Source organism: Ambystoma mexicanum, chromosome 7q, assembly GCF_040938575.1.
Source record: "Ambystoma mexicanum isolate Mex_15411 chromosome 7q, UKY_AmexF1_1, whole genome shotgun sequence".
Taxonomy (NCBI): Eukaryota; Metazoa; Chordata; class Amphibia; order Caudata; family Ambystomatidae; genus Ambystoma; species Ambystoma mexicanum.
In genome coordinates this window covers 1088380986-1088396549 of record NC_090941.1, presented here as the reverse complement: position 1 = coordinate 1088396549, position 15564 = coordinate 1088380986, and the positions used below count along the sequence as shown (strand labels likewise).

General features: G+C 43.1%; 1 protein-coding gene across 2 annotated transcripts in view; it reads right to left on the bottom strand.

Moving 5' to 3' along the window:
- LOC138528636 (transient receptor potential cation channel subfamily M member 2-like) overlaps positions 1–15564 on the bottom strand; it is a 1006635-nt gene that overhangs the window by 686637 nt on the left and 304434 nt on the right. For both annotated transcript variants that reach the window (XM_069640452.1, XM_069640453.1), the window contains exon 8: positions 3779–3881. In XM_069640452.1, the coding sequence (XP_069496553.1) occupies positions 3779–3881 (103 nt within the window). The remainder of the gene's footprint in view (positions 1–3778; positions 3882–15564) is intronic.

Sequence of the window (15564 nt, the reverse complement as noted above, 5' to 3'; positions counted from 1 at the left end):
AAAAATAATTATTCATATACAACTGCACAGTAAAAGGTACATTGATGAAGTTTTCAATAAAATCAATCAAAAAAGTACTCACCTTAATTCATCAATTAAATAATACAGTATTATTAAAAGAGAAGAAAAGATTTTATAAACACAATTAGTATTTTAAAGCATTATATGCTTAAGGGAATACTTCCGATCGCACTAAGTCTGGCAGACAATTTCTTCTTACCAATCGACCAGACCCATGAAGCGCGGAAATCTCAAGACCCTAATAGACAGAGGTATAGATGAACCAGAGTTGCGATGGTACCATAAGGCATCAGTCAGTAATTAAATATTACATGATGAAAGAGGTCCCTAAATTGATAATTTTTAATAGGGAATGTATAAAAGGCAGAGAAGGAAGATTGTGAAGGAAGGCACTTTGTATACCAAATTGTGTGCCTTTTATGGCTATTTGTTATGAGATTGGACTGTTATCCTTCAAAGCTTTTGTGGCATGGAAAATGTCACTCCTTTTTAAGAAAGTGATTAGCCCCCTCTGAATCCTTATCCTCCAATCTCAAGGATACGCTCCTAAATTAAACCTGTGAGATCTTGTTAGATTGGGATAATTATAAACATATACTAGAGGAGTTGTGTTGTACTTATGAAAAACTGGTAGAAAGCCCCTCAGTGGTAAAGAAACTGCTCAGGGAATGGGATTGGATCAACACGCGTTCACATTGGGAAAATATAAATTATTCTATGATCTGGCAGGGGCAAGATAAGAAATGGGGAGAGTTACCAGGATATTTAGAAATATTCCCAAATGCAAGAACAATAGTGTTGTTTATGAGATTTCGCTTCAACCTCATCTTGATGTGTGAAATGTGTAACATCCGTCATGCGACTGACCATCCCAATCCATATTGCTGTTTTTGTAAAATGGACCCAATTAAAGAGACACTGAGACTCCTACTGTGAGACTTCTCTTTGGCCTCAAGCCCAGGGACCGCATCTCTCCAGCCTTAAAAACGTTGCAGTGGTTCCCGGTTGATACTGATTATTTTATTTGTATCGCGCTTGTACACAAGTGTTTCAAGGATCACATTCAAATCCCTCTGCATCATCCATGGCTGTTTGAGGCGGGGGACCACACTATCTACAACTGGCTTACACTCAATACACTCCATCTAGATCTTCACGGTCCTCCGGCACCGACTCTCTGCGTGTCAAGCGCTTCGCTAAACAGGGAGCTGGTGGACAATATCTTTCCTCGGCTGGATCCCTCCTTTGGCACAGCCTCCCCCTACCTCTGCGTCTTGAGCCGAATCTCCTCAAATTCTGGAAGATCCTCAAGACTTTCCTCTTCTCCTCCTCCTTTCTCCCCTCGCTCCTGTTCTAAACCCCACAGTCGCCGAGATTGGTGACCAGGGCCCTTAAGTGTCCATCAAGTACTGGCTCCCACCCCCAATCGTCTTGGGCCTCTGCCCACACCCAGAACTTGCCTTAGGCACCCACTGGCCTGTGCTACCACAGGCCTGCACTTATTTATTGGCAGTTGACCACTCTCAGCAAGGGATCTCTGCCAGTCACTTAACAGTTGCAACTTACTCCCTAGCACTTACCTCCTCTATACTTCTAGCACCTACTCTACCACCCTCATGCCTCTCTCTCTGCACTTGCACGCTCTGAATGCTCACAAGGTCTAGTAGGACCGACTCCCTCTTTCATTGTTATATTTGCCTTTCACTCTCATGTTCCCTCCCTGTTGCCCCGTGGGCGCTTTGAAACACAATTTACTTGATGTATAAGCGCCTTACAAGTGCACAATAAATAAATAAATAAATAAGTGAGACTCTCCGAAGTCCAGAGTCTTTTTTGGGGGGAATACTTTGGTGATTATGAAATGGAAGATGGTTTACTCCAGAAACAAGGTTATTCGGACAGGTCAAATTGACCATGAGAATATTACGTTTTTCTTTTAAATACGACAGTCGTATTGCCTCACTGTGGAATTGGAAAACTTGAATTTTAATGATGGAAACGAATTGTACCTATTTGTTAAAAATGATCTGTTGCGTTTGAAAACATTTGCTGCTATATTTAACTTGCTAACCGATGCATTTGTAGTATTGCACCATGTTTATATGTATGTGTGAAAGGTTTATTTTTGTAAACCAAAACACACAAAAAATTTGTTATTCGTGGGGTGTAGTGGCCATGTGCATGCTGGCTGGATGATTAATTTTGCCATCGCCGCCCGTTCCCTGGGATTTCTCCTCTTTTCTGGTTACTTACTCTTATGTGGTAAGTTTTGAATATTTGGTGCTCAACGCTTGACTGGTCCCTGAGTGTTTACTTTGCTGTGCCCCACTCACACTCTCACTTACAGTGAATCATCAAATGTTCCTCCCTTCAAAAGCAGCGATGAAAGAGTGCCTTTGGGCTTACTGCACAAAAACACCCAGACTCGCTTGCAGTGGAAAAGGTGGCTTTAATGTGACAGGACAAAGCTCACAAATAAACGCTAACCTGGCTCTCTGGCCTTACAGACTAACATATCCGTTTTTAACAACTTGCCAAACAAATGTAATAATTAAACACTTTCAATTCCCCCAACAATTAAATAATGAAATCAGTTCAAATTCCTCCCTACCTATCCTTTGCTCGTGTCCCCCACCCCCCGGGGTCCCCCTTCCATTTAAGAATTAGTCAAAAGCAGGAAAAACAAGAACCAATTTGCTCCTTGTGGGTTATGCCTAACCATAGAGATGAAAAGGACACACAAAGGAGGTACCGAACCTGTAGCATCGGATAGGGGGTGCTGCTTCAGCGCACAGACAGCTCCACTGGCTCTTCTCCTCTGCATATGCTATGATAGGTTATTTATAACGCGCTTAATACCCAGAAGTTTCTAAGCGCGGACCCAGGGATCGAACCTGTGTTGCTCCGTGTCGTCTTGCTTCCAAGGCGAGCGCGTCGCCTCAGAGTTATCCTCCCGAGCAATACACACAAAGCATGCTGGCAATGGCACACAGGTGGGATGGGCTTTAGTGAACAAAACAGGAGGCAACACATCTTTAGGTGTGATTTTACAAAACCTGTTATAGGAGAAAACTCAGTAGCTGTTCTCTGGAAAGCAGCAAGGAGTACCTGAAAATTCTGGAGTTGTCCAGTGGTTATCAGTGCAATCGGCCAACGCATGATTAGGATAAACGTATGGACATTTTCATAGGTTAGACAATGCCATTTTTAACTACCTGTGACCTTGTCCCTTAGCTCCTGCTGACAGGTTAATGGCCTGACAATGTTCCCCCCAAAACTGCATACTTTTTAGCTGGGAACAGGCCCCTGATATTAATACACACATTCACATTGGAGCGATCACTTTGTGTGAGGAAATTACACATACATTTGTAAATGCTTGGAAGAAAGGTTTTAAATACGTGAAATATTGATTGGTGTAATATCAGGATTGTAAATGTATTGTGTACATGCAAACAACGCATGACTTTTTTGTTTGCTTGGAGCTTCTGCGCTTGGTTCTGTGGGATTTGCTTTTGGTTGCACGCGAACTAAATGAATCCTAAAAGAGTTCTCATTGCTGCAAATAAAAGGCCCCAACCCCTTAGCCTCGTTTCTAGGCGGCTGTAGGGGACATGACCATGAGTCATGCCAGCTCCATGACCGAGAAGGCTGCGATATGTCATTTCCTTTCTGCTAACATGCCATACATAGCATCTCCCCTTTCAGGCTCAGATGCACACTGCACAGCTGCCCACATGCAAGAGTCTGTACTTACAGGCCAGGAGAGCATCCAGAATGACTTCATCTATGCCCTGGGCATCCTCACGGTCGGCCCTGAAGATGGTGAGCAGCTGGGTGTATCCAACGATGTCCTGGATCTAGGAGGTTACAAAACAGAGTGTGTGAGTGTGCCAACGAGTGTGCGCATGCATGAAACGCAAACAGCAAACCCAGTTGCCTGTATCCGGGCTGCCTGATTGCTGGAGGGGTGGTGTGGGAGACAGCAGCTGACTCAATATACCTGGAAACAGGCCAAGGTGGCACACTGAGAAGATGAGCAAAATACAGTATCCTCACCTATACAAGCCTCACCATTCTTGTGTCTTGCGAAAGTATACCCTTATCCTACATGAATCACATGGACAGGGTTTAATATCTGTGCTGTCTTCGTGTAACTTGCAATCAATGAATTGTGCATGTGCGTATATAAGAAAGACGGTATCACTACATAGTATCCCCACCAAAAGTATCGCCGTATATATTATGGTCATCTAGAACGGCCATAGGCGATATTTTTGGGGGGATTTCTGGGAGCGGGTGTTCCGCTCCTTTTTTGGGGGTTTCGCTCCTTTAAAAATAATGTAAGGGTTGTGGGGGTGTCCCCCACAGGTTCCATGTCTTAATATTGCTGCAAAAATATGGCAATATTTTTGTATGGCGATATTTTTGTGGGGATATTAACACATCGAACCACAAAGACATCTGGCCTTTCTCTCCTTTCCTACCCAGTTTGGTCGCACAACCATCTCAACCTATCGCTATAGGTTACGCATTACTATGCATTTACAGCCTACTTTTAAGTAAGTCACAACACTGTTTCACCCTGAAATAAAAGGTCTAGCACAACTGGACTGTGTCGCAGTCACGTGACCTGCTGAGCGTGGGGTTACGCGACTGAACATCTCTCATCTTCTCCTGAAGGAACAACTTACTATCCTGCTGTGGCTCCTTGGCAGTGGACTTTTTGGGAGCTTCCCTGGTGTGCTTCCGCCACCCCTTAACCCTGCAGCATCACAGTCAAGTGACACTGCACCCTTAAATGTCCATTTCCCAGGGTGCCCATCACCCAGGGAGCCTTCACTGAGGGCAATCTTCATTAAGGATACCGTAGCCCTCTGTTTGCCCCCGTTTGCACAGGTATGGTGCCAGTCTTCATACATTTCAGTAATTGCCATGGATAAGCATGCTCCACTCAAGTACCCATAATACCTTCTTTTATATGTTTCCCATGCATCTTTGCTATCTTTTCTGCTCTATGAATATTCCCGCTAATTTTTCTAACCTTAGGAGACAGCATGTTGAACATATGGTCTTCCACTCCCTCTAACTTATCTATTGATATTGATATTGTTTTGATTTGATTTGATTAGTTTATTAGATATACATATAGCAACAAGGCTTTGCATAACACATGACATACAGTTCATATACAAAGATTATTACATGATATACATATAAAAGCTGCAAAGTCACAGATGACCTATTGAAGACATTTAAAAATTTCAACTACATGGATATAAAACCGAACAATAAAATATATTAGGTTTATGTCATTTCCTTGCATAAAAGCAGACCATAGGGAGTGTATTTCATTCATCGTAATAGCATTAATATAAGCTTTAAAAAACTTCATTCGCAGCGAGACAAGAGATTCACATTCAATAATCAGATGAGAAACTGTCTCGTTCACCAAATTCAATGTAACAGTGGTTTTATCGTCAGGTGTTGGAGTACCCAATTGTCTTATCGACATACATTTTGTTGGCTATGTGCTAATTTGGTGAACGATATACACAGGAGGGAGAGCCCTAAACAAATCCAGGACAGAAGGGCTATAGATAAATGTATACAAAGAGGGGGTGTCCTGGCTGTTGAAGTCAAAGCTATTTGCAACCAATTTTGTTGCAAATCAACGTAGTGTGATAGCTACCCTTCGGCAGCGTTATTTAAGCATGCCCTAGGGTAGGTGGACATGCAGGAGCAAATAATACACATGCGTAAACTGATGAGTGCGAGGAGGTACAGTTTTTATTAAGTAGCTGTCCTCATCCTTTATAACATTTTCTGAAAAAAACTTTTTCTTGTAAATGAAAGGGTGCATTAATTTAACCCATATAACAAACCACAATAGAGAAACATGTATGCGGTCAGTGTAGGTCAATGCCTAAAACACATTCGAGCAAGAAAATGCTGCATGGTAACAATAAGAGAGCGAGACACATCTGTACAAGACATCTCATTGTTTCTAATACATTTTGAATTTCTCATTGTTAACCATAAAGATGCAACAGGATAAAAACGGAGGGGTGTGTAACCCTAACCTAAGTAGCAAAAAACACAACACCTCTTGTTCCTTTAAGAAAAATAGACCTTGTAGAGGTCTAGCTTAGCCAGGCTATAGGGTGACCAGAATGTAGATCGACGTCACTGAAATAAATCTAAACTAAGATGTGGAGGGGACCTAACCTCCCTCAGGAGGGGTGAAAAGGGTCCCAGGACGTTTCGGCTTTCAGTGGATCACAGCCTTCTTCATGGAGCCAAGGAAAGGAAGGGGTTCCCCTTACTGCTTGTTGGAGAGGTCTTCAGGTGAGTGCGGCCCACCGAAAGCGAGAAAGTAAAGGTTAATTCACCACAGAAGGGAATCTTTGAAGTTTGCCCCTGATTATGAAAACTGTGGTGCAACCATTGCGTGATGGAATCCTAAATAGCTGGATTTAACATCAAACATCCGATTTATGTGCTATGTTTCCCGACATCTTCAAGCCGCGTCATATAGCCATTTGGTATGAGTCGACTTTAGCAGACCAATTGTGCCTATTGGTATCATATCCTCAAAGCCTAAAAAGGCCTTTATACAAGGGACAATGATAGTTTCCGTTAACATCATGGATAAACGTTCAAAGAGCAGTACACATTGGGCTATATAAACATTGCAAATACCGTTAACATTAAATTCAAGATAGAGCTATTGGACACTAACACATTGGGGGAGATGAAATCATTTCCTTAGCAGTTTTTCTTCAAAAATAATGATGCGTTTCTTAAAATGTGTGACCCCAGATTGCAACTGCATAGGATAGCATGGGCAAAATCTTAGCGTTATAAATTTGTGTCCAATGAATGTGCTTAGTGCACTGACCAATATGCTACATTTCCTTTTTAAATCTGCCCAATGTAGATCCTATTTCATGTTATCATCAAAGATGAGGCCCAGGTATTAATGAGATTTTACTTGTTGAAGTGATTGAGTCTACATTTCTGGGTGAACATCATGATTTTACTTTTGGCGAAATTGATATTGATATTTTATTTGTATCGCGCTCGTACACAAGTGTTTCACAGCGCAACGAGGCAAGGGAGGGTTGAAAAACAGAGAACAAAATCAATGATCTTACTAGGCCCAGTGACTTTGAGAACATGCAAGTGCAGGACAGATTGCGGGTTTGGAGGGGAGAATGAAGGAGGGGAGCGGAGACATGGAAAGTTCTTAGCAAAGGAATAAAAAACAGCTAGTGGTAGTGCAGCCAGCAAGTGCTTGGATTTAAGACACTGACAGGGGGTGTCTGATAAGTGCAGAAAAAGGGGGGACTGTGGGATTACAGATAAAGACCCAAGTGCAAGGGTTGCCAGGAGGCAGTGCGGGTGCGTGGCAGGGTGGGCAAGTACCTGGGCCCGAAATCAGAGGGTAACCAGGTGCATGATGCCAAAGCAGAAGAGATCAGCAGGGGAGAGGAGGAGAGAAGGCAGAAGCAAAGAGGAAGGTCTTGATGTGCTTCCGGAACTAGAGATGGGTCTCCTCAAGTTTCAGAGTGGCAGGGAGGCTGTTCCAGAGGGAGGCCCCACCCAAAGACCGAGATCTACCCCAAGCTTGTTTCTTTGACAAACGACTGACCCTGAGGGAGTTGGAGGTGGAGGAGCAAAGAGCTCGAGAGTGAAGGTATTCAGGGAGGGAGAGTTGAAGGTATTTTGGACCCAAGCCCCAGAAACCCTTGTGGACAATGCAAAGGGTCTTGAATTTAATCCTTGCGGACACTAGGAGCCAATGAAGATCCATGGCATTGATCTTGGAGTGCTTTACTCTAACTCATGGTTCTGTTCTTTCCTCTTTTGCTTATGGAATGTTTGTTCTATGGTTTCTAAACTTGATCTAGTTCTTCATTTATTTAGTTCTCTCAAACTTCCCTCCATGCCCATTTCGTCCCTCATCAGGCAATGATTGCCATATTCCGCATTGGATTGCCTAAAATCTGCTTTGAATTGCCATAACACACACAGAGATCAACGCAGACCACCCCAAAATGGCTGCTGCTACATATTGTTTATAGGTTGCCTACCAACCTGCTTGCTCCTCATTGGCGTGCATTCCTCATTTTTGAAGACCGGCCCCACCGGAAGGCACTAGCCGGCCCTCCCATTGGAGGCACCCTTTAAAGGCACTTGCCTGTCTGTGCCTGTCTGGGCCGACCCGAGGCTGCAGGATGTAGAACTCTGCATCTACATGGATGACTATCCCGCATATGGCGCAACCTATTCCATCATAGGGTAAGAGTTATGACTATTCACCGCTCCTAGTGTAACCGCAGACACTGCTGATAACACTCTGGCTGAGAAGCCCCCAACACAAACCTCATTCCTCACGTACTGCTCTGTCCGGCATATGCACCCACTAGCTACTTGTAGAGGATCATCTTGTCCAAATTGCCCGATGCCTACCCAGCACCTTTGCGCTGACTGACTATGTCTGCATCTAACTGCAGTGTACCCATTTGATTTTAGTGAGCTGGTGTTGTGCTTTATGTTGCTCTTATAGTCCTATGTCTCGTCTATCTCAGAATTTATCTCCAGTTTCATTACATTAGCTACACGCCTCACTGCCTCCAAATCGTCTCGATTCGCTGCTAGTTGCATCCCACTCCCTGTGTGCCTACAGTGTTCATCATGATTCTGTCGCTGGGTGCCTTTTTAGCTTATACATGGGACCCTTATGACCTGCAAATTGCCTGAATTGCTTCCACTCACATTTGACTAGTGTGCAAACTGTGAAAATCGCCTGAATTTCTTCTGCTCATATTTTACTAGTGTGCAAACTGGGCAAGCTGGCTGAATGACGTTTCTCAATGAATTGCTCACTAAACGCTAGCTCGTTACCTGACTCTTAAGAATTAACACTCAGACTGCACTCAACCTCTTGCCGCGGGGGTGGCCGGTATTTCAACATGCCTCCACCAGTTCTACTAGACACATACTTCCTAGACCCATTTCAGTACCTGCAAACTGTCATACACATTTTGGCTAGTCTTGAGTAACCAATATCTGCAATCTGCACTCACTCATCCTGACCTCGCACCTATGTATGTCTCTACTAGATATTATATTGCCTTACCTCTGGTTAGCCTTCATACTCTTATCTCCATCATAGCGCTAGAACATCCTGCCTAAACCCCCTTTTGCAAGCGTCAGTACACATACCCTTATGTCCAGAAGTCCCTTCATAATGTCCAAGCATTCCTATATTGAATGCTTCATTAAGCCTACCAACTTTCTTCCACCTTTGACTCTCACTGGCAGGATCAAGCCCACCCCATTCCTACCACCACTGAAGCCAGTACCCACCAGAGCTATACTACAACCCCTTGATATGAATACCTTCAACATGCCACTGGGCATCACACATAATACTACACCTTGCAAACCTGGTACTAATCTAGAACCCCTCCCCACCTCTCCCACCCCTAATCACCCTTGCCCATCTACAGCAAGAAATGCCAGGCTGGGCACCAGATTGGGTAAATCATACAAAATACCTCCTGCCACCCTACCCATAAATAACACCTCACAATGCTCCAAAAATGTCTGATTAAAAACCCACAAAATTTCTAAAAGAACTATGGTACCTACCACTCATGACCTACCTGCCTTTAGTAATAGCCCTATTGCTATCTATGGGGCACTGATCAATGCCAGATCCCTTGTAGGCCACACAGCTGACATTGCTGACTTGATCATAGAAAAATAATTGGACTCCTAGTAATTACAGAGACCTGGCTACATGCAAAAGCAGTCTCTTCCCTCCTTATTGCAACCCCAGACAGTTACAGAGTCCTTAGATCCGATTGAGAATCCTCTAGAGGTGGTGGTATTTCCTTTATCACCAAAGCCACATTGGGACTCAGAACTGTCCCACATGCCCCTACTAAATCACGTGAACTAATGATGGTTAAATTTCCCCTCACCAACTCACGCACTATTGTGAAAACAAAATCAAAATATCGAGGCTGAGTACAGAGCAAAATCAGATAGCTATCGACCCACATTGCAACACAACGAACTCCATTCAGTGTGTTCAGTGAGAGACGCTGTACATTAGAATGCATTGGTCTTTTATACCCTTTGTGAGCACGATGTCCAGCCCTACTTCGGGTTAATATTCTGATAATACATCACCGATCTAGGGTTGATGCCGAGTTTCGCACATCCTCATGTAACTGATTTGCTTTTAATACATATATCAACAAGCCTATACGGCAACTGTGTATTCTCGGATTTCCCATGCAGGTCTTCTCAAACATTAATGCAATGTAGTTAAACAAGTTTTCTATGTTCAGTGTTTGAATACATTGTTCTTAACATATGCTCATGGATTAGTGTCATTGCACGAGTAATCCTTTACACACAGGTCAACGAAGGACAAGGTCTCAGTTCACGACCTCAGCAAGTGGCCTGCAGACAAGTTACATATTAGCTACATACAGGTCAAGACAGCCATGTTGTATTTCGAAATGACATTGTCCACCATTTTAACTCGCAGGGTGACTTTACAAAGCGAACCTAAAATGGCGGATTGACCTAAAGTGGCAGCTTACATTGATTTTAAGGTCAGGACCTTGCAACACGGATTTCTTCGCAAGCGACTTATAAGCAGCTTGGCGTAGGCCAATATACATATATTTTTTTTTTTTTTTTGTTTTGTTTTATTGGTTAGACAAAGTTAAACCTTTAACATTCCTTTAGTAATTCCTCATCTAAGAGGTGGAGGCCCCCCAAAAATATGCTAGAGTTCAAAAGGTAGAGTTCAAAAGGTTCAAAGGGTCTCTGAATGATCACCCCTAGGCCAGATTCATCAACTATTTAGGAGGCATATATTTATTGCGAGAGGAGGCACGATATAATTTCTCATTTGACACTATAACAATGCATCTAATCTACAGACCCCCTGGACCTACAGGCTCCTTTGACCGTGCTCTCCACTAACACAAAGCCTTCTTCCCAAATCCTCATATTAGGCGACTTCAACCTAGGCTTCAATGACCCCACAGACTAGTCTGCATCAACTTTGGCTAACTCCTTGCCTTGGCTGAACTTGGTCTCAATCAGAGAGCCCTCCTTCCTACACATGAAAAAGGAAGAATCCTAGTATGGGTAGCAGACCTCAACTGTGTAATTAACATAACCTCTATTGAAATACAATCTTGGACTGACCACTTCCTATTGACTTTTAATCTGCAAGATTGCATACTTCCCATTAGAGAGAACCTTATTGCTCCACCCATTCCAACCAGAAATAAGAAAAATATTACAGTGGATAAACGTAAGCCTTTTCTCCAACTGCTACTTAAACCTCTACCAGTTCCCCCAATCCAGCCAAACTAGTGGATCTTTACAACCAAACCATCACCACAGCCCCAGACTCCATTGCACCTCTAAAAATGTGCAAAAGTAAACCCATAGCACACCTGAACACCTGGTTCACTCCCAAACTCAAAGACCTAAGAAATTAAAAAAGGAAATGTGAAAGCACCTGGAAAAACAACCCCTCCACAGCCAACAAAGATATCCTTCTAAAAATCTCAGCTAACTATAAAGAAGAAATTCTTTCAGCAAAACGTAACACCTACAACGTCAGGATTGGCAAAGCTAGCTGAGTTCATTTTAAGAGAACTGGAATCTCCCCCCACCCCTATAGACAACTGCATCAAGGACAAAAATGGGTGCACAAAAATTCAAGATGCATTATCCAATATAACCACTATGCTCCAAGAAAAAAAAGCTGCCAAAAAAGTAACTTGCCGCCTCAGGCAAATACCCGGAAACAAAGCCCCACTCTCCCTAAATCATCTCAGCATTTCAAATTCACCTCAGCGTCTTCCCAAGAAGTACAACATATTATACTCTCTTAAACCGTCCAAGTGTCAAGGCGATACCTGCCCTGCATCTGTCGTAAAGGAAGCTGCTAATATACTTGCTCCCTTCATCACCTCGCTAATTAACGCCTCCTTCTGCACATGCACTGTCCCCACTGATATAAAAAATTCATGGGTACACCCATTACGACAGTCCCTTTTTTACTAAAGATCATCGACAAAGCAGCCTACAATGAGATACAATCATACCTGGACACTAATAAGCTACTTGATCTCTGTCATTCTGGCTTCAGGCCCCAACACAGCACTGGAACAGTCCTGATTGACCTGAAGATCCGGATTGACAACCTGAAAGATAAAGGGAAATCAGCACTCTTGCTTCTGTTGGATTTGTCAGCCGCTTTCAATCTGGTTGACCACAATGTTTTGTGTAAGCACCTTTCCACAGCGGCCCATTTCTCAACTGAAGCAATGGCTTGGATCCAATCCTTCTTAAACAACAGATCCATGGGAGTCTTTTCACTGTCGGCAGCAGCCAATCCTATCCCCATTTCTTGTGTATCGCCTACCATGTATTTACTAATCCATTATTTGATGATCTGAACGATCTGGGTGTCACCTACATAAATTACGCAGATGACACTCAGATCATCATACCCCTGACAGACAGACTTAGCTCTTATAAACAGAATCTACCTCATCATTCAGGCTTGGATAGCCACACATGGTCTGTGCCTGAATGATGAGAAAACTAAGCTGCTACTTTTAGCCACACCCAGCAATAAAAACAAAACTGAGTAACCAATACCTTTCCTTCAACATTGATGGAAATGATATCAAAGTAGCCAAAGAGGTAAAAACATTGGGTTTCTACCTAGACTCCTTGAATCTCCCCAAACAGGTCAATGCTACAGCCTCAGCAACAGCTTACACCTGCAAGCTTAACCATGCATTCAAACCCTTTCTCTCCACGAAAAGCTGCACTACTCTGGCCAAAGCCCTAATACTGTCAAAAATCGAATACTGCAATGCATTGTACTTAGGTGCCAGTAAACATATTATCAACAAACATTTATCTTGCAGAATAAATGCCTTGGGCATACCCAGAAGACAACATATTTCTGCAACTAGACGCAACATCAACTGTCTTTCCATTATGGAGAGAATACAACGCAAAATAACGTCCTTGACCTACAAATGTCTCAATGACTCAGCCACCCAATACCTTACTGAAATATTCACCAAAAATAACCCTGCCCAACCCACCAGGACAACTAACTCTGGTTGCCTAAAAGTTCCCAGGTACAAACTCAAAAAACAGGCGGCAGTAGCTTCCCAGTTATGATTGCGCTTCTTTGGAACTCCCTACCCACCACATTAAGATCCGACCAGTCCTTCAAATTCAGGAAATACACTAAAACCTGGCTCATCTCCAAAGATGCACCATGCTAGACCCTCTTAGACTCCCTGAACTTGAACCATGTATAATAATTCTGTGCCAGAAAGACTGCCTGTAAGAAAGCAACTGTATTCTCCTGCATTGCTTGACTAACTGTATATTGCTAAATATGTAAATAATGAAAACTGCATTTTTATGTTTCCATGTAAGAAATTGTATAGTCACAATATTGTATAGTTGCAATTGTGTGTAACTAAGAATATGCTTTTCCTTACTGTATTGCCTTAATGTATATTGCCTTGTGTGCAACTAAGAATATGCAATTCCTTGCAATGCGCCCAGATACCCTCGGGTTTGGAGCCCACTATAAATAAATAAACAAACAAACTTGATTTTCTCATTATTGAAACTTGATTTATCATTTCCATACTACTTCTCAGGCCGCTTTTACTTCTACTTGTTCATCATTTTCACATTGTCCTAGGCGTTTGTGTCCTGGTGGTGGAACAGGTCTCCTATTTTAACCTGGTTGGAGCACTGTTCTAACTACTACCTCTGCCTGTTTTCTACTTTTGAATATCACTTTCTTTTTCTGCACCTGTCTCTGTTCTGACTATTGTTCTTCAGGCTCACTTGGTTCCTTTTCTGAGGATCTTGACTCTTCTATCCTTGGTCTCCCTGTTGTCCCCTTCATTTATTGTTGTGGGGGACTTTACTGTTCATCTTCCCCATCAATTCGTTTGCTTTTCCCCTTCAAATGTGGAGGAGCATATAGCCGAAATTGCTATGTCCTCAACCAGTTGCAGAAAGCCGCAGCAAAACTGTCCTTTCAGAAGGCACAGTGGTGTAAGACCCGAGTGAACTTCTTAGGGCACAATATCACCCTTCAGGGTCTTAACCCCCATGCAAAGGAGGTGGAACCCTTTTTGAAATTAAAAGACCCTACCACTCAGAGAATTAAGAGGACTTCTGGGACTTACTAATTATAGTTGAAAGTTCATTGAAGACTATGCAGCGGTCACTCAACCCTTGGTCTATCTATTAAAGCCAGAGTCAAGTGGGAGTGGAGTCCAGAAAAATCGGAGGTGGTTAAACAACTGCAAAGAAGCCTTTCCCAGGCTCCTGGTTTGGCTTACCCCATAAAGAGCAAGGAGTTCTTCTTAGACAGGGGGTTCTCAGATACTTGCCTTACAGCGGTATTGTACCAGAAGCATGACAAGGTCAACAAAGTCATCTCGTACACCAGCTAGATTTTGTCCTCTGTTGAGGAAAAAGTCAATGACAGAGAAGGCACTCTTGGCAACAGTGTGGGTGCTGAAAAATCACCACCCATTCATACAGGTGGAGTACATCATTGTCGAGACTTCTCACAACCCTTGCAATATCTAAAAAAGTGACAGAATCTAGGCAGGGAACGTTAGTAATTCCAGAAATACTTCCTGGATTCCGTCTATGCAAGGCTTTCCTGTGGAAGTCAGATATGGCCAAAACAAGAAGGGTCCCCTAGCGCAAGGGTTGGCGGACTTGCATGATTGTGCTCAAGAAAACTGTATCAAGGACAAACGTCTAATGACCAATAACAACATGGAGGCGTACTTGACTTCCCCACACAAGGTCTATGAAGAAGACACGTATCAGGGGATACCCACAGTTTATGCGGATGGGTGCTCCTACCATATTGATAGCAACAAGGAAAAATAACTGGTGGCTGTTATTAGGAATGCTTGGGTGAATGATACCCCGGAACCCTGTACTGGTTAAGAAATAGGACCCCAAAGTAAGTCAAGTTGCAGAGTTTATGGTGCAAAACTGACCTAGTCAATCAATGATCTGGTGACCTCCAATGAGATGACCATCTATTAGAAGAAGATAAGAGGTCATTCCAAGATAGAGGGACCAGATAAGACTGGGAATTACCTGGCTGACCAGCTGGCTAAAAACAGGGCTCTGAAAGGGGATTTCATATAAACAGAATCCCTGCTGGGGGAAATCTAAATTGCTGCTGTCACTAGGTCACAAACTAGTGCTAACAGAGAACTACCACAGATGCAGCTTTGATCACTGCACAGAAAGAGGACCCGATCATTGGGAAATGTTGGGAAATGTTATCGACATATTGAAGACCCTGTACGTTTTCCTCCAACAGAGTCAGATTATACTGGTAAAGAGGATCTCTGGGTGTTGATGAAGTTTTCCCAGATGTTCCGGATCCAAGATGGTCTGTTGGTAAGTAGAGCCCCA